Source organism: Diceros bicornis, chromosome 32, assembly GCF_020826845.1.
Source record: "Diceros bicornis minor isolate mBicDic1 chromosome 32, mDicBic1.mat.cur, whole genome shotgun sequence".
Taxonomy (NCBI): domain Eukaryota; kingdom Metazoa; phylum Chordata; class Mammalia; order Perissodactyla; family Rhinocerotidae; genus Diceros; species Diceros bicornis.
In genome coordinates this window covers 19,508,511-19,527,627 of record NC_080771.1, presented here as the reverse complement: position 1 = coordinate 19,527,627, position 19,117 = coordinate 19,508,511, and the positions used below count along the sequence as shown (strand labels likewise).

At 47.1% G+C, this 19,117-nt stretch overlaps 2 protein-coding genes across 3 annotated transcripts in view; both read left to right on the top strand.

The window, feature by feature from the left end:
• Positions 1-6,749, top strand: part of RANBP10 (RAN binding protein 10) — a 63,597-nt gene extending 56,848 nt beyond the window's left edge. For both annotated transcript variants that reach the window (XM_058528059.1, XM_058528060.1), the window contains 7 exons: positions 145-253; positions 364-512; positions 706-910; positions 1,631-1,752; positions 2,258-2,403; positions 2,713-2,824; positions 3,268-6,749. In XM_058528059.1, the coding sequence (XP_058384042.1) occupies positions 145-253; positions 364-512; positions 706-910; positions 1,631-1,752; positions 2,258-2,403; positions 2,713-2,824; positions 3,268-3,398 (974 nt within the window). In that variant the 3' untranslated portion in view covers positions 3,399-6,749. The remainder of the gene's footprint in view (positions 1-144; positions 254-363; positions 513-705; positions 911-1,630; positions 1,753-2,257; positions 2,404-2,712; positions 2,825-3,267) is intronic.
• A 2,500-nt stretch (positions 6,750-9,249) lies between these two features.
• The window catches only part of GFOD2 (Gfo/Idh/MocA-like oxidoreductase domain containing 2), a 47,600-nt gene continuing 37,732 nt past the window's right edge, over positions 9,250-19,117 (top strand). The window contains exon 1 of the mRNA XM_058528056.1: positions 9,250-9,424. The gene's annotated coding sequence lies outside the window, so the exon portion shown is untranslated. The remainder of the gene's footprint in view (positions 9,425-19,117) is intronic.

Here is a 19,117-nt window from a genome sequence, read left to right as displayed (position 1 = left end):
CTGTGAGCATCTCAACTGGGCATGCCACCCTGAGCCAACACGCCTGACCATCAGCTGGTCCATGCCCAGGCCTGGCAGTGTACAGGCATGTGGCTGGGAGGGTCTGCATCCCCTTGCCCACTGCCTTGTTCTTGCTCTCTGCAGAGATCCAGAAGCTGGTGCTGGAAGGCCGTGTGGGCGAGGCCATTGAGACCACACAGCGCTTTTACCCAGGGCTGCTGGAGCACAACCCCAACCTGCTCTTCATGCTCAAGTACGTTTTGGGCACCACCAGCTTCCCCCTAGCCCAGTCCCTCTCAGCTGGAGGTGGGAACATATGAGCGAGACCAAGTCCAGAGCATTGCCGCTCTGCTCCCTCTGCAGGTGCCGACAATTTGTGGAGATGGTGAATGGGACTGACAGTGAGGTCCGCAGCTTGAGCTCCCGAAGCCCCAAGTCCCAGGACAGCTACCCTGGCTCCCCCAACCTCAGCCCCCGACATGGCCCCAGTAGTTCCCACATGCACAACACAGGTCAGCCACTCTCTGGAGGGCTCTGGGAAGAACTGGTGTGGAGAAGAAAGGCTATCCATTTACCCTTCCCTGGGCTGGGCTCAGGGCTTACTGCTGGATTTGGGGGAAGGGAAGTGGGATCACTGTGGTTGTTCCCGGGGCCCCACTTGACGGCAAGCTGCCTCTCGTCTTCTGACTGTCCCCCGGCTTCCAGGAGCAGACAGTCCCAGCTGCAGCAATGGTATTGCGTCCACCAAGAACAAACAGAACCACAGTAAATACCCTGCGCCCAGCTCTTCTTCCTCATCCTCGTCCTCCTCGTCCTCCTCGTCCCCATCCTCCATCAATTACTCCGAGTCCAACTCAACAGATTCCACCAAGTCTCAGCCCCACAGCAGCACCAGTAACCAGGAGACCAGGTGCCTGTCCTGCTCTGCTTCTTCCTCCTGTCTTCTGCTTTGTGCCAGTTGGGCCCAGAGCAGCCTGTCCTTGGAATGCACCCCCTGTCCTTCATCCCCCACCTCCATTCCAGGTCTGTGCCTGGAGTGGTAGCTGCTGACCCACCAGACCAGGCATTGGCTCTGGCTTCTGGCCCTACCCGTGATTCAGCTGCCACTTTCCTTGACCCTGTTTTTTTCCAGAGGCACTGACACTGCCAGGCTGAGAATGTGGTTCCCTCTGAGGAGACCAGGCCTGTTAGAAACCCCAGGGTCTGTACTGAAGGAGCTTTTACTGGGCCTGGCTTGTGGGCAGCCATGTTGGGCAGGCAGGGGTTTTAGGCTGCAGACTACAGGTGGCTTTCAGCAGCCTCTAGGCTTGTCTCAGGGCTGACCTGGGTTTGGCTCCCAGGCTCCAGTCATTGAGGGTCGGGGGTGTGCCTCGGAGGAGGGCCAGAGAGGGGAGGATCACAGAGGCAGCATTGGGACGAGAGTGGGAATCAGGTGACAGGCCTCTGGGGATAGCTGAGTCACAGTAGGGGCCAAGTGTTGGAGCCTTGGAAGCCTGAGCTGCCCTTTCCTGCTCCCAGGGGCCCTCGGTTTATCCACAGCAACCTGTGGCAAAAGCCTGAATGGAGGCCCAACCAGGCTGCTCTTAATCACATCCCCTTGGCCAACTCCCACCTCAACCTTTCTCCATAGCGACAGTGAGATGGAGATGGAAGCAGAGCATTACCCCAATGGTGTGCTGGAGAGCATGTCCACGCGCATTGTCAATGGCACCTACAAGCATGAGGACCTGCAGACAGATGAGTCCAGCATGGGTAAGGGCCATGCTCCAGCATGGTGTTCCTTGGGCAGCAATGCTCAGGCTAGATGTCCTTTCCCTTCTTGGAGGGGCTTAGGATGGGCAGGCTTTGGCAGCTTGGGAAGCTGTAGCCAGACGTGGTGCACTGCCTCCTTAAGCAGTCATGAATCTGTGCTTGAGGCGGGAAGGCCCTGGCCTGCTGCCAAGACCAGAGCCCCTGCATTTGAGGCTAGAGGGAGTTAGTGAGAGTGGGCACCCTTATGAGCACCCATGCATCTGTACGGGGTGGAAAGAGGGAAAGCTTCTGATTCCTGTCTGACTGCTAGACCATGTGCTAGGTGGACTAAGAACACCTCAGCTATAGATGGTCCACCTGCTCCTACCAGCCCTCACTTGCCTCTAGGAGAAGCTGCTGCCCTGCCAAGGTCCTTCTTTCCATGTTCTCTTTGGGGTCCCCACCCCAGTCCTCCCCTTCTCTCCTCACCCTTCCTGATGTGTTTTCTGCTGGGCTCTGGATGCAGATGATGGGCATCCTCGGCGGCAGCTCTGCGGGGGCAACCAGGCTGCCACAGAAAGGATTATCCTGTTTGGCCGAGAGTTGCAGGCACTGAGTGAGCAGCTGGGCCGGGAGTACGGCAAGAATTTGGCCCACACAGAGATGCTGCAGGTATAGAACAAGCGAGGCCCTCATACAGAGTGGGCCCGCATTTGGTGGTGGGGACAGGGTGACTCTGGGGGGGCCTTGGGGACAGCAGCAACAGGACACAGCAGGCTCTAGTCAAGTCTGCAGTGGGAAACAGGACATCCAGGTTGTTCCTCACCTAGACTCTGAAGAGGGCACAACCCTGCCTGCCACTACAGTCAGGGTGTGTTGTGCCCTTACTGGGCCCCACACAGGGCCCTGTATCCCTCTGGAGTCATGAAAGTGTGTGTGTAGTGTGTGCCACAGTCCTTTCAAGAGTGCCCTGTCCCTTAGGATGCCTTTAGCCTGCTGGCATATTCAGACCCCTGGAGCTGCCCAGTTGGCCAGCAGCTTGACCCCATCCAGAGGGAGCCTGTGTGTGCTGCCCTCAACAGCGCCATTTTAGGTAAGTGGATCTAACAAAAACAGAAGCTGGCCCATGAGTGCCTGGGGTGGCCCCCTCCCCTCTCTCCCTAGGAATTGCTGATGTTTGCCAGTGAGTTCTGCCCAGGTGTCCTCTGGTGGCCCACAGGACTTTGGGGCTCCTGTGGCTGAACCTGAACCCTGACCTCCCTCTGCCCAACTGAGTTGGCTGGCTAGATCATGATAGGCCCTAGGCTATGACCATGGGACCAGGCCAGCCCATTGCTCTAAAGAAAGCCAAGGTCCTCAAGTTCCTGGCATGGCTGCAAGGCCATGGCCTGGTGCCTGGGACACACTCACATACAGACACATGAACACTGTTCCAAGAGATTCTGTCCACTCCCCCGACCTTCTGCTCCCAAGGGAACTTTGACCTCGCCCAAGCCCTGGGCAGGGCAGTGACCAGGCCTTGTTTCTCCTCTACAGAGTCTCAGAACCTGCCAAAGCAGCCCCCTCTGATGCTCGCCTTGGGCCAGGCATCTGAATGTCTACGGCTCATGGCCCGAGCAGGCCTGGGATCTTGCTCCTTTGCCAGAGTCGACGACTACTTGCACTAGCTGACCACGCTGGCTGGCCCCGCCTGGCCCTTCCTCGGCCCCAGGGCTAGAGCAGCCCTGCCCTCCATAGGCACCTGGCGCAGGGACCTAGAAGCCATGGGCAGAGTCCATTCCTCCTTCCTGGCCTCCCCCTCTCCCTTTCCTCCCTTCCCTCCTTCCTTCCTTTCTTTCTTTCCTTCCTTCCTTTTCCCCCCGACCCCCCTCCTCTCTCTCTCTCCTTCACGTGCAGCGGCCTATGACACAGTATTGGCTGGTTACTCTTATGTAACGCCTTCTACTTTGGAAGGGGGGTTTTGTTTTGAGGAGGGGTTGGGGATTTTTTAATCTTTTTTTTTTTCCTCCTGACTGAGCCACCAGTATTTATCTCTGGAGAGTTTGTGCTGAGCTGGTTTCTGCTAATTTAGTGATGAAGCCTATCCAAGTTGGTGATAGCTTATTATTTTCATAAGTAAAAAAAAAAAAAATGAGATTATATATATAAATATATATATTAAAAAAAGACGCAGTATTTATCATAGTGTTAGTGGTCCAGCACCTCTTAGGTGAGGCTGTCCAGACACCATATGTTTTTGAGTCTAACTCATTAAAAAAGAATCATCTCTGTCACCTCAGTCAAGTGATTTGTTTATTTCAGGCTTCCCCTTTGTTGAGCCACAGGCCCAGCTGCAGCCTAGGGAAGCCCAATAGGCTTTAGGGGGTCCACTTAGTGGGCGGGTCAGGCTAAGCTGGTTTGCAGAATCTGAGAGGTGTGGGTCCCTAAGCCCCTGAGAGCTGGACTGAGCAGAGAACTGCAAGGCCGAGCGTTCAGAGAAGGGATGAGTTGGCCCAGGGCTACACAGCAAAGCAAGAAAGCAGAGGGTCCTTGGCCAGCACGCTGTCCACCATTCTACCCTGCCTCTCACTGCCTACCTTGCCCCTCTCTCTCTCCCTTTTTCAACATCCTGCCCTCCCTTGTTGTTAAGATGGCCAAATACTTCATTTACTCTAAATTGATTGCCTGGAGACTACCTGCCTTTGACCCGAGAGCTGCTGTGTGTCAAGCTGCGGGAGGAGGTCTCCATTCTCAGGACAGAGGCCCTTGAGTACAGGGGTGCCTTCTTCCTTCCTGGATCTTCACCATCTCTGCACAGGTCTGATGGAATCAATGCTTTCTGTTGAGAAGCCAGGACCTTATGGAGGCAGATTCTTGGGCCGCCGGTTGCTGGAGTGAATAGCACCCTTGACCCCCTAGGTCAGGCATCACTGCAGCTTGGCCCCAGCCTTAGAAAAGACTGTTATGAGTATTTGCTGGCTGGAGGAAGGGATCTCATGGGCTTTACAAATGTCCCACCAGCCATTTCAGATGGATCCTCACAGCTGGTGGGACAAAAACAGTCCTGGTACTGCCATCAGGGAATCAGGAGAGGAAAGGCTGAAATGACTGCTAGGACTTGGGCAGGCCATCTGTGGAGAGGACTGACTGCTCAGGAGGAGGAAAGGGAGGAGGCCTACCCAGAGGAGCACCAGGAGGGGCTGGGATTTCCCCACCTGCGTTACAATGAGAGGGAGCACACAAGCAGCCCCTGAAGGGGCAAGGCCAGAAGTTTAACTTGCTGTCCCTGCCTGGATCTGGGCTGGGCAAGCTCCCACTCTCCGTCAGTGATCACAGGAATGGTTGGTACAGCCTAAGATATTCAGTGCCCACCAGGCCCGCAGCTGGACAACAAGAAAAGTGATTGAGTTGGACCAACTGCTGGTGATGGGGTCAGGGCCCTGGCCCTGTGTTCTCCCAGAGTTCTGCCTTCGGACATGATCCTATAGGCTGCTGCTTTTTCTTGGGCCCCAGCAGGCCCCCAGCTGGCAGCCCACAGACCGTGGCCTGTTGAGAAGGTGTTGTCTGTATAGGAAACTCATCCTGTGCAAGGCTGGGGATGTCTAGCGCCCAAACCCAGAGGTCAGAAACATTAGACTGTTAAAATGGTCAGAGCTGAGCAGGATTGGGAATTAAAACCAGAGGCTTTTGCAGCTAGAATGGGGTTCAGAGAACAGCTGCTCCACCAATCCTCTCCTTTTACAGATAAGGAAACAGGCCCAGGAGGTTAAGTGACTTGGTCAAAGTCACACAGCAAATTAGTGGCAGAGCCGGGGCTAACCTCATCCCTATGGTTTGGGCAACACTGTTTAGTCCTAAAGCTGAATGGCGGGTTAGGGGTTAGGCTGGCGAGGCCTCCAGCAGTGTCTGAGCAGCTAGTACCTTCAGGGGTGTGTCAGGGATGGGGATGGGTGCCTGGGCTTGGGTTGTGAAGCGGCTGAGAGGGCCCAGGAGGGCTCGGGGCAGCTGTGTGCTGCTTGGGGTTGGGTGTCTGGCTGACTCACACTCAGTACCCATGGCCACCTCCCCATTTTCTGTGCCTTATCTCACTGTTTCAGCTGAGTCCAAGTTGTTTACTCTGTTCCTCTCCAGAGGGGCTCTCTGTCCCAGTTGGACAGCTTACCTTTGGGACATAAGCCTTTGCCCCACAAGCCGTGGAGAGGACCAAAACCAAGCTGCTTGAGCCCACTGTCTTGCTGATAGTCCAGGCCTGCCTGCCAGCCAGAGGAGCCCCTTATGCATACCCAGTCCTACCAGCCTGCTTCTGGGAGCCGAGAGTGGGAAAGGCACCTGGTAGGAGCCCTGGCGAAGGGCTGGACCTGACCCATGGGGACAGGAAGAAGACCTGGCTCTGCTGGCTTGTTCAGCCTTGGAGGAACAGCCTTCCTTCCTTCCTTTTTCCCCTTGTGCCACCAAATGGTTGCTCCTTCCAGAGCAGAAACTGGCAGACCATGCAAAGAAAGCCAGAACCCCTGATCCTCACCTACATGGGTCTGTAGCTGGGCACAGGCCATCAGAACAGGGATGCCAAGAGATGGAGAAGTGGGGACTGCCCAGCCACCCAGGGCCTTCCTACCCCTTAAGCAAGCACAAAGAAGATGAGGCAGAGAACTGTCAGAGCTGAAAGTTCCTTTGGTTGCTCACAACTCAGGTATGCACACCGTGTGGCAGCTGGGCAGCAGAGCCCTAGTTGAGCGCCAGTCCCATGCACCCAGACCTGTGGCCAGATTGTGGACTTTGGCTGCCTCAGGCACTGCCTCTTTGCATGGGGTTTCTCTCCATTAGTAACCACAGCTGAAACAGATGTCCTCCACATTGTGCACACTGGTTCTGCCTTTGTCCTCGCAAGTTGATACTTGGCATTAGCATGAAACTTGTGGGTGTGGGAGGGTTTAGAGAGAATTCTAACAAAACATCCTATTAAATTGTACTTGAGAGATGAAAAAACTCCTGTTGTATTTTGACAGAATTATTTTTATTAAAATACACATCCATGAGCAGTCATGAGTGGTTTCTGTTTTGAGTCTTGGGTTTGGCACCCCTTGTGTGGCATACCCTGTCCTGGAGGGCTTGGCCCCTTCTCAGCCCATCTCTGAAGTTCCCAGGCCCCTGGTGCCCCCTCAAGGACCCTCAAGACTTTGAATGTTTGCAAGACCCCAAAGAGGATAGGTACTTAAGCTTAGATTCTCTCTTCCAAAACAACTTTAATCTGAGACAAAGAAAAAGTAGTAAATTCAGCTTCAAAAAGGTGGGCCACAAGAACTCCTTCCCTCAAAATAAGATTTTAATACATTCCAAATACGCCAACCCCAAACACTGGCCAGTCAGAAAGAGGTCTTCTGAGGCGTATTGAGGTTAGCTTCCTGTTTGAGGAGAAAGAGCTCATGCTCAAAATCCTAGTTCTGCTGTTTACTAACTAGGTGATCCTGGAAAGTTAACGTTTCTCAGCTTCAGTTTCTCCATCCTTAAAATGTGATGAATCCTTCTACCCTCTGGAGGTAGAGGATTATAGCATGCATAGGGCAGTGCATGGCACATAGGGATGCAGTACATGTGAGCACCCTGTTCTGCTCATTCTGCTTCCCCTGCCCCAAGGCATCAGGGTTTTATGCAGAGGGATACAGTAGATTATGCTGGTGTCCACCTGAAGGTGGGACTGGAAACAGATTGCAGGCAAAGAAACCAGCTAGGAGGCCACTGCAGTAGTCCAGACACAAGAAGGCAGGTTTTATTTAGGAGATAAATGTTAGCACAACAGAATGAGTGACTGGGTGTGAGGGAGACAGAAGAAACAGGAGACAAGGCAAATGCAGGCTTTTGGTTGGGGTGATGCATGGATAATGGTGCCACAAGATAATATAGGGACAGAAGGGAACAGGTGGTGGCTAAAAGTCACTGGAGTGGGGAGGTTTGCTGAAGGAGAGCATGTGGAACCATATCGCAGAGAGCCATGGTTCCTGGAAAAGGGTTCTGTGGTCCAGTAAATTAGGAAAACTGTCATGGATGTTTACTGTGAACATCACCAGCTAATTAAAAGCTCTAAAAATCCTGTGTTAAGAGGTGTAGCTTAACCCAGCACTTTCCAAACTTATATTATTATAGAGTGCTTCACTCAGGGGCATTTTACAGGACTCTTACTCTATAGAACTAGTATAGAGAGAAGAATGGAGTATTAGATTAAGCACAAAAGTCCTGGTTCCATAAGTAAAGCCAGAGTAGATTCATTTCTCTCAAGACTAGTGGTTCTCAACCGGGAGTGATTTTGCCCCCCCCCCCAGGGGTCATTTGGCAATGACTGGAGATATTTTTGGTAGTCACAGCTGGGGTTGGAGTGCTACTGGCATCTAGTGGGTAGAGCCCAGGGATGCTGCTAAACATCCTACGAGACAACCCCCCACAACAAAGAATTATCAGGCCCAAAATCACAGCAATGCTGCTGTTGAGAAATCCTGTTCTAGAGTGAAACTTTGAACAATGACTAAGATCAAACATAAAGACACTTTGATTCTGCCTCCTTTCTGCCTGGCTGTTCAGAATCCAGGGGGGAAAAGAATAAGAGTGATAAAGCCCCACAGAAGACAGGGGTTAGAGAATACGATTTCTCATCACTCTGGGAGCCTTCCATGCTCAAAGTAGCAGTGGTGGGAAGTCCTGTCTCCTCCTCCCAAAGCAAGGATAGCCCTGCTGGTCAGCAGGTCTCAGCGGGAACAACTGCCTCAGCTCAAATAACATGTTCTATCATCAAAGGCTGCTCCGGAAAGATGGCCAGGCCGCCCTCCTAATGCCAGCTGAGCAGGGGTCCAGACTCTCACCAGGACATTCAGACAAGCAGGGGTGGGGGCTCCTTATGCAGAAATAAACCCTAATCCCACATTTCAAACATCGCCTATTTTACACTAAGGCTTACAGGTTTCACTACTCTAGCGGACAGTCTGGTGAACCATAAGGGTAGTCTTGCTACAAAATGGTATTTACTTGGGGGTACACAGGCTCCAGTAAAGAGATCAGGGGGACTGAGGTCACAGTCCTGAAGAGCACTGATACCTAAGGAACAACCAAAGAAGACCCAGCGGAAGAGGAAACCAGACAGGCACCTGAAAGAACAGAAAAGGGAGAGTCATTAGGAGTCAGGAAGCCGGGAAGTCGGGCGAGCTCGAGATGAACAGGCATTCTGCAAGGCTAGGTCGATATCCAACAGCAGATCGTCCCTCATTACAGGACAACCAAGGCCCACCACAGTTCCCAGAACGCTCTCGCTCTTGATGCCGGGCGGCGGACCGGAAAGAAGCCGAGACTAGAAGACTGCTCGCTCCGCCGCCTACACCGCCGGAAATGAATGACCAGGGCCTCCAGCCAGGCTACTTAACCTCCGCCCCTAAAGAGCGAGCATGCGCAGCTCCCGGTCACGGCCCCTCCCCACGCGAGTCTACTTCCGTCAGGGAGCATGCGCAGATACCTCCGCGCCCCCCCCCCGCCCACGCCCCCTCCTTGCCCCTCCCTGTTCAGAGCCCCCGGTTCCTTAGAAACTTGGCGGCGCGTTCCCGGTGTTGGCGAGCTAGACTCCTGGGCTTGTGCGTCCCCACGAGCCTCCCTCACGGAGGGCTGGTGGCCGCCAAGACTGGTCCGGACCCATGGTCTCCGGTGCGGAGCGGGGCGGGCGATGCCAGCGTGCCAGGTGAGGGGCGGTCCGCCGCGCGGGTGAGGATGAAGAGGGGCATGGCGCGGCTGCCAGCGGGGTGGGCCGGGCCTCCTCCGCGGCCCGCCGCCCGAGGTCGGAGGCGGAGATACGCAGAGCCCCGGCTGGAGGGGGCCGTTCTAACTGCCAGCACCCGCGCGGAGTTCGGGGGTCGCCCGGAGTTCGCCCTCCCCACCTCAGAAATAGGACCTGCGAGTTGGGTCCTAGGATTGTAGAATTTTGGCTCCTGGTAGGATCTCGGCCATAACCCATCCCTTTACTGTACTCAGAAACCCAGGCTCCCCCGCCCTGTGTGCTGAGCAGACCCCCTACCTGTGTGAGGACCGAGGCTTTGTGAGGTGTGGAAGCCTCGGACAAAGGGCTCGTGGGGTAGCTGGTCCGTCGTCTTTCAGAGCGAAATGGGACTTGAGGGGGTGTTAAATCTTTATTAAAGGAAAGAATGTTCAGGTGGCAGGTGGGAGAAGGGACGCTCCAGAAGGTGCGAGTGGCTCTGCCAGTCCCCGAGTGCCCACTGGCCACATCTCGATGGCCCTGGGCTACCTTTGAAGCTCAGTAAGGGAAGATGGACTCGGGGAGACAAAAGGTGAAGTACGGTATTCCCGTCAAGGCATTATCACATGAATGGTGAGGAAGGAAGAGGGGGCAGAGAGATCAGGACTTGTGAATGGTTGTGTGAAGAGTTTACCTCCCAAACTACAGCAGAATCTAAAGAACGGGACAGGAATAGAAAAGTTTAAAGCTGCGTCGGATAGACCCTAAGGAAGGTTATAAACTACTTTATTTATGTTCGTTCTCACAGTGTCCTGCTGAGAGCAAGACACATGAGGAAGAAAGTGGGTCCCCTTTGAGTGTCCAGAACCGGGGACAGGCACCGCCCAGAGGACCTTTGTAAGCTGTGGGGCACAAAGGTCTCAGAAGGAAGACCCCTTAGTGTATGACCCTTCAGTTGATGGGAAAAACTGTTTAAATTAGAGAAGACATTTAATGTGTTATTGTGATATGGAGATGATTGTCTTCAGAGCGGGGGAAACTAGATTCATTCTTGATAAGGAAACCTGTTTCCTTCTGAAAAGCTACACCAGGGAACAAAAGAGTTTTAAGGCTATCTATTTTATAGAAAATGTGAAAAATTTATTACTTTTGGACTAGGAGTTGAGAGAATCTGTCTGAACCAGGAGGTCAAAATTTCCAGCAGTTATGTTGATGGACTTCCCATTTTACAGATAAAGATTCTGTTGTGAAAGGCTTTCTCCTACCACCTGGTTGTCCTACTTTTCCTATGGAATGATTGGTCTGAATCCGATTAGCTATTATTTTTACTTGCTAGGAAAATTCGAATATATGATTTCTATAGTAATACTAGAACCCACTAGTAGTAAGATTACCAATGAGGAAAAAAGCTCCTCCCACCAAAAGGGACAAAGATTTGTAATATGGAAAAAGAAGTGTGTGACTTTTAAAAGATGGTCATTGATTCTAATCATCAAAGTCAACTTGTTGCTAGCTTGATAAAACTAATTTTCAATGTATATTTGACTTTGCAGCGGGTTTTTTTTCCTCAGTGATAAGATACATTGAAAGTATGGTAATGTTAATAGGTCACATTAGTTAAGAAAGAGGGCGTTGTCTTAGGTTCATAAATCAATGCCAGACCATAACTATGGAAATTGTGGCTGTGCATATTATTGACTTTTCTTGCATCTTTGGAAATATTTTGTATAAATACCTTGAGAGATATAATGGGGTATTATCAGAAGTGTATGTAATCTGTGGGGAAAATTGGCACTATTAACTAAATCCTGTCAGAAAAGCTTTTTGATCATTGTATTCTGTGTAGGAACCCTCATTACTTAAGTGTTGGCCCAGGGAGAAGACAGACAGGCCAAAATCAAGGTAAGATGGAAGGGAGCAGTTACCCTCTTTGGAGCTGGATGGGGTGTGGGAGGGTGCTCTGAATGTAAGTGCAAATACTTCCTTGAATAAGCAGTTGGAGAAGACACTGCTTAAATGTGATGAGCGTGCCCCATGGATTTGTGTGCATTTTTTGAGCTCCTCTAATCAGAAAGACACTTGTCTTCAGAAGAGAAAGGTGGACTTAGAAATCCTCAAAGTGTTTCTGCGTTGCTATAGCAATGAAACCTTTGACAAATAATTACTTAACATCCACGCCATTTTCTGGGGCAGCTGAGGGCAGTTATCAAATCTGGCCTGTAATAAAGTAATCAACAGTATTTAACAGGCTAACGTAGCAGATAAACCAGTAATGCTAACAGGATCTACTTTCACTGAACTGATTTTCCAGTTGTATGGTAAGAGGAGACATGAAATGGTGATGCACTGCCATGTGATGTAAGAAGTTGTCATACATGTGTCAGTATTCAGAAAGCACAGGATTCAAATAGAGACCACTAACTTAGAAGTGGGAGAAGAGCCTTTCTGATGCCTGACAAGTCACTCATGCATATTTATAGTGGAGGTCCAATTCTAAGATAAATCCACTGTTGGAATTGGACAGCATCTAGGAAAAAATTAGAGATTTTTCTGTTTTTGAGAATTCATATACAGTATAGTAATGGGACATTACTTTTCTTAACATACAAAAGTAGTAGCTTTGTATTAGTAAACCTCAAGAGGGTCTAAAAATTTAGGTGTCAGGTGTTTTAAAAAGTGGCGAATGAAAGATTACTTGAAATAAGCTTGGGTTTATGAAAGTCAGAATGTTAAGAGATACTGAGAAAAACATGAAAGCAGTAAGACTTCCCTTTAACACTCACTTATGAATTAGCCGTTAGGTCAGAAATGAGCTCAGTAACGCATCAGCTCTTTAAACCGAGACAAAGGAAATGAGAAATGGAGTAAATATTTCTGTCTCCTGGTGATAGGAATGAACACTTAGAAAATAGAGATTAAACATTAAGAAGGAAGAGATGAATATTCCTACATTACTCAGATACACTCAAGCCCTATCTTTAAGCACTTGTTCTTTTTTTTTTTTTTAATTGATGTTTTAATGGTTTCTAACATTGTGAAATTTTGGGTTGTACATTTTTGTTTGTCCATCACCACATATATGACTCCCTTCACCCCTTGTGCCCACCCCCCACCCCCACTGCCCTGGTAACCAGAGTCCAGTTTTCTCTGTCCATGTGTTGGTTTATATTCCACATATGAGTGAGATCATACAGTGTTTGTCTTTCTCTTTCTGGCTTATTTCACTTAACATAATACGCTCTAGGCCCATCCATGTTGTTGCAAATGGGACGATTTTGTCTTTTTTTATGGCTGAGTAGTATTCCATTGTATATATATATACCACATTTCCTTAATCCAGTCGTCAGTCGAGGGACACTTAGGTTGCTTCCACTTCTTGACTATGGTGAATAATGCTGCAATGAACATAGGGGTGCATAAGCCTCTTTGGATTGCTGATTTCAGGTGTGTTGGATAGATTCCCAGTAGTGGGATGGCTGGATCATAGGGCATCTCTATTTTTAATTCTTTGAGGAATCTCCATACCGTTTTCCATAGAGGCTGCACCAGTTTGCATTCCCACCAGCTGTGTATGAGGGTTCCTGTTTCTCCACATCCTCTCCAACATTTGTTGTTTTTTGTCTTGGTGATTATAGCCATTCTAACAGGCGTGAGGTGGTATCTTAGTGTTGTTTTGATTTGCATTTCCCTGATGATTAGTGATGTTGAGCATCTTTTCATGTGCCTATTGGCCATCTGTATATCTTCCTTGGAGAAGTGTCTGTTCATTTCCTCTGCCCATTTTTTGATCGGGTTGTTTGTTTTTTTTTGTTGTTCAATTGTGTGAGTTCTTTATATATTATGGAGATCAACCCCTTGTCAGATGTATGTTTTGCAAATAGTCTCTCCCAGCTGGTTGGTTGTTTGTTCATCTTGATTCTGGTTTCATTTGTCTTATAAAAGCTCTTTAATCTGATAAAGTCCCACTTGTTTATTTTTTCTTTAGTTTCCCTAGTCTGGGTAGGCATGTCATCCGAAAAGATTCCTTTAAAACCAATGTCAAATAGTGTGTTGCCTATATTTTCTTCTATGAGTTTTATAGTTTCGGGTCTCACCTTCAGGTCTTTGATCCATTTTGAGTTAATTTTTGTGAATGGCGATAGCACATGGTCCACTTTCATTCTTTTGCATGTGGCTGTCCAGTTTTCCCAACACCATTTATTGAAGAGACTTTCCTTTCTCCATTGCATGTCCTTAGCACCTTTGTCAAAAATTAGCTGTCCGTATATGTATGGTTTTATTTCTGGGCTTTCAGTTCTGTTCCATTGATCTGTGTGTCTGTTTTTGTACCAGTACCATGCTGTTTTGATTACTATTGCTTTGTAGTATGTTTTGAAGTCAGGGATTGTGATGCCTCCTGCTTTGTTCTTTTTTCTTAGGATTTCTTTAGCTTTTCGGGGTCTTTTGTTGCCCCATATAAATTTTAGTATTCTTTTTTCTATTTCTGTGAAGAATGTCATTGGGATTCTGATTGGGATTGCATTGAATCTGTAGATTGCTTTAGGTAATATAGACATTTCAACTATGTTTATTCTTCCAATCCACGTGCATGGGATATCTTTCCATTTCTTTATGTCATCATGGATTTCCCTCAATAATGTCTTGTAGTTCTCATTGTATAGGTCCTTCACCTCCTTGGTAAGATTTATTCCTAGGTATTTTATTCTTTTTGATGCAATTGTAAATGGTATTATCTTTTTGAGCTCTCCTTCTGTTAGTTCATTATTAGCATATAGAAATGCAACTGATTTTTGTAGATTGATTTTGTACCCTGCAACTTTGCTGTAGTTGTTGATTGTTTCTAATAGTTTTCCAACAGATTCTTTAGGGTTTTCTATATATACAATCATGTCATCTGCAAATAGTGAGAGTTTCACTTCTTCGTTACCTATTTGGATTCCTTTTATTCCTTTTTCTTGCCTAATTGCTCTGGCCAAAACCTCCAGTACTATGTTGAACAGGAGTGGTGAGAGTGGGCAGCCCTGTCTCGTTCCTGTTCTCAGAGGAATGGCTTTCAGTCTTTCCCCGTTGAGTATGATGTTAGCTGTGGGTTTGTCATATATGGCCTTTATTATGTTGAGGTACTTTCCTTCTATTCCCATTTTATTGAGAGTTTTTATCATAAATGGATGTTGTATCTTGTCAAATGCCTTCTCTGCGTCTATTGAGATGATCATGTGGTTTTTATTCTTTGTTTTGTTGATGTGGTGTATCACGTTGATTGATTTGCGGATGTTGAACCATCCCTGCGTCTCTGGTATAAATCCCACTTGATCATGGTGTATGATCTTTTTAATGTATTGTTGTATTCGGTTTGCCAATATTTTGTTGAGGATTTTTGCATCAATGTTCATCAGCGATATTGGCCTGTAATTTTCTTTCTTTGTATTGTCTTTGTCTGGTTTTGGTATCAGGGTGATGTTGGCCTCATAGAATGATTTAGGAAGTGTTCCATCTTCCTCTATTTTTTGGAATAGTTTGAGGAGGATGGGTATTAAATCTTCTTTGAATGTTTGGTAAAATTCACTGGAGAAGCCATCTGGTCCTCGACTTTTATTTTTTGGGAGGTTTTTGATTACTATTTCAATCTCTTTACTTGTTATTGGTCTATTCAGATTCTCCATTTCTTCTTGGTTCAATTTTGGGAGGTTGTATAAGTCTAAGAATTTATCCATTTCTTCTAGATTGTCCAATTTGTTGGCATATAATTTCTCATAGTATTCTCTTATAATCCTCTGTATTTCCATGGTATCCTTTGTAATTTCTCCTCTTTCATTTCTAATTTTATTTACTTGAGCCTTTTCTCTTTTTTTCTTAGTAAGCCTGGCTAAGGGTTTGTCTATTTTGTTTATCTTCTCGAAGAACCAACTCTTTGTTTCATTAATCCTTTCTACTGTTTTTTTGGTCTCAATATCATTTATTTCTGCTCTGATTTTTATTATTTCTCTCCTTCTGCTGGCTTTGGGCTTTGTTTGTTCTTCTTTTTCTAGTTCTGTTAGGTGTAATTTAAGGTTGCCTATTAGGGCTTTTTCTTGTTTGTTAAGGTGGGCTTGTATCGCTATGAGTTTCCCTCTCAGGACCGCTTTTGCTGCATCCCATATGGTTTGATATGGCATGTTATCATTTTCGTTTGTTTCCAGATAGTTTTTGATTTCTCCTTTAATTTCATCAATGATCCATTGGTTGTTCAGTAGCATGTTGTTTAATCTCCACATTTTTGTCACTTTCCCAGTTTTTTTTTCCTGGTTCATTTCCAGTTTCATAGCCTTATGGTCTGAAAAGATGCTTGTTATGATTTCAATCTTCTTAAATTTATTGAGGCTTGCTTTGTTTCCCAACATATGGTCTATCATAGAGAATGTTCCATGCGTGCTTGAGAAGAATGTGTAGTCAGCTGTTTTTGGATGGAGTGCTCTGTATATGTCTACTAGGTCCATCTCGTCCAGTTTTTCATTTAAGTCTAATATTTCTTTATTAACTTTTTGTCTGGATGATCTATCCATTGCTGTAAGATGGGTGTTAAGATCCCCTACTATTATTGTGTTGTTGTTGATTTCTCCTTTTAGGTTTGTTAATAGTTGCTTTATGTACATTGGTGCTCCTATGTTGGGTGCATATATATTTATAAGTGATATGTCTTCTTGATGTAGTGTCCCTTTTATCATTATATATTTCCCTTCTTTGTCTTTCTTAACCTGTTTTATCTTGAAGTCTACTTTGTCTGATATGAGTATGGCAACACCTGCTTTCTTTTGTTTGCCATTAGCTTGGAGTATTGTCTTCCATCCTTTCACTCTGAGCCTGTGCTTGTCTTTAGTGCTAAGATGTGTTTCCTGAAGGCAGCATATTGTTGGGTCTTGCTTTTTAATCCATCCTGCCACTCTGTATCTTTTGATTGGAGAGTTCAATCCATTTACATTTAGGGTAATTATTGATATATGAGGGCTTAATGTTGCTGTTTTGTCACTTATTTTCTGGTTCTTTTGCATTTCCTTTGTTTCTTGTCCCATTTGTTTTGGACTGCCAATTCAGTTTGGTTGTTCTGTCTTATGATTCTTCTAGTTTTCTCTTTGTTTATCATATGTGGTTTTGCTTTGATTATTTGTTTAGTGGTTACCTTGAGGTTTGGGCAAAAAATCTTGTGTATGAGATAGTCCATTATCTGATAGCCTCCTATTTCCTTATACTAAGTCAATTCAGTCACTTTCCTCTTCCCCTTCTAAGTTGCTCTTGTTATACCTTATTCTATCTTGTGTTGTGGCTGTGTGTTTACAGTGATGAGGTTAAATTTATTTTTGGTGAAATTCTTCCTTTGGTCTTTGAGTTTAGTATTTAAGTGGTTGCTAACCTATTCCGGTAAAGATCTACTATTTCTCTGATTTTGTCTACCTACTTTTCTCCTTCCTCCAAGCTTTTTTATAATTTTTTTTTATAATTTTTTTTAATTAATTTATTTTTCCCCCCAAAGCCCTAGTAGACAGTTGTATGTTATAGCTGCACGTCCTTCTAGTTGCTGTATGTGGGACGCGGCCTCAGCGTGGCCGGAGAAGCGGTGCGTCGGTGCGCGCCCGGGATCCAAACCCAGGCGGCCAGCAGTGGAGCATGCGCACTTAACCGCTAAGCCACGGGGCCGGCCCTAAGCACTTGTTCTTTAGTGTCTGCTCTTAGAAGGGGAGTTGCAAGTAGTGCTTTTGTCCTAGCAGTTCTCAAGGTAGCCAATGACAAAATGCCATACTCTTTGGGACCCAGGATAGCCGGGAATTGCTGGAGGGATAGCTCACTCTCCTCGCCACCTCTCAGAAATTCCCACAAATTTCTTCTGTGAGGGTTTCTGTTGGTCCTCTACCATGAAGGATTAGGAATGAAGGCTGTGAGGAGTGGGAACTGAGTACTGAGGGCGGACTTCCTTTCTGACCTGGGATAACTGCTGCTCTCAAACTGTCAGCTGTCAATTTCTCATGAGAATAGATAACCCCCAAATAGAACCAGAAACACTACTACTTGGCTTTGAGATTTACCATATCGCTTTACAACCTCAAAATTGTTATTATTTACTTTCACCATTGTATTTTGCTTAGAATAATAACGTTAGGCAAATCATGTAACTTCTGGACCATAATTTCTTAACCTGTGTAATTTATAACAAAACAAATTGAAAATGTCTAACACTAGAGAAATGAAAAGCTGGTTCATGTAGTCAGTGAAATATGTAACCCTTAAAAACTGTCTGTGATAACATGAAAATTGCTTGTGTCAGGGCTGACCCAGTGGCATAGCGGTTGAGTTCGCACGCTCTGCTTCAGTGACCTGGGGTTCACCAGTTCGAATCCTGGGCATGGCCCGACGCTCCGCTCATCAAGCCATGCTGAGGTGGCGTCCCACATAGAGCAACTAGAAGGATGTACAACTATGATATGCAACTATCTGCTGGGGCTTTGGAGAGAAAAAAAGAAAAAAGGAGGAAGATTGGCAACAGATGTTAGCTCAAGCCAGTCTTCCTCAAAAAAAAAATGCTTATGTCAAAATGGTATATGAAAAATATCAGGATATGAAGTTGTGAATACAGTTTGATCACAAGTACATTGAACAAATGTAAAAACTTCGTAAAAAAAGGATATAAGAACACAGTAATTTTCTATAATGAGTATATATTTAAAAAAACAAACCCCCCTAAAAGTTTCTTGCTGGTGTAGAGGATGATACTGACCTTGTTTTCTCTCTGTGGGGCTTCGCCCCGTCTCGTTCTGACTGTATTAAAAGTGCTGGAGGGAGGGGGCCGGCCCAGTGGCGCAAGCGGTCAAGTGCACACGCTCCGCTGCGGTGGCCCGGGGTTCGCGGGTTTGGATTCCGGGCACGCACCCACACACTGCTTGTGGAGCCGTGCTGTGGCGGTGTCCCATACAAAGTAGAGGAAGATGAGCACAGATGTTAGCTCAGGGCCAGTCTTCCTCAGAAAAAAGAGGAGGATTGGCATCAGATGTTAGCTCAGGGCTGATCTTCCTCATAAAAAAAAAAAAAGTGCTGGAGGGAGAAGGGTGGCAGGGTCTGGGCAACACTGGTGTTTCATATCTCAGGTGTCAGTGAACCAAAGAGTAATGTAGTTACATAGATAATGAATTTACATGTGTATAATTGAGGGGTGACTGTACTGATCTTATGCTGCTTTCTAAGGCTGCTATTTGTTTGGTGCTTGTTGACTGATAGTCTTGACCCTTAGGGTCTCTTTGGTGCTTGTTGATGGATGGTTTTGTAGCACAGCGTCCTAAAGCATATTACAGGCTATTCCATGTGGTTAATGGTTTCTGCAGCCTGATAGTGGTTCCTGCTAGGAAATGGTTATCATCTCTGAGGGGCCTCTCTGGGGGTGGCTCTGGGAGCATGTGAGATGGTATGTTTGTCATGCCAGGCGTCCTGTGATTGTCAGGGAGATGGGGATTGTAGAGAGATCAGCCATACTTTCCGTTGCTTTTCAGCCTTTTGCATTGATATTCCTGTGCCAGGGGCTGAGAAGACAGAGCTTGTATTTTGGAGCAATGGGGGAAATGATTGAACATAGTATTCCTTATCTGATGTTATTTTCAAAATTAAGTCATTGTGCTTAAATGGCTGTTTTTGGTTCCCCCAGCCCTGGGCTAGCTCCTG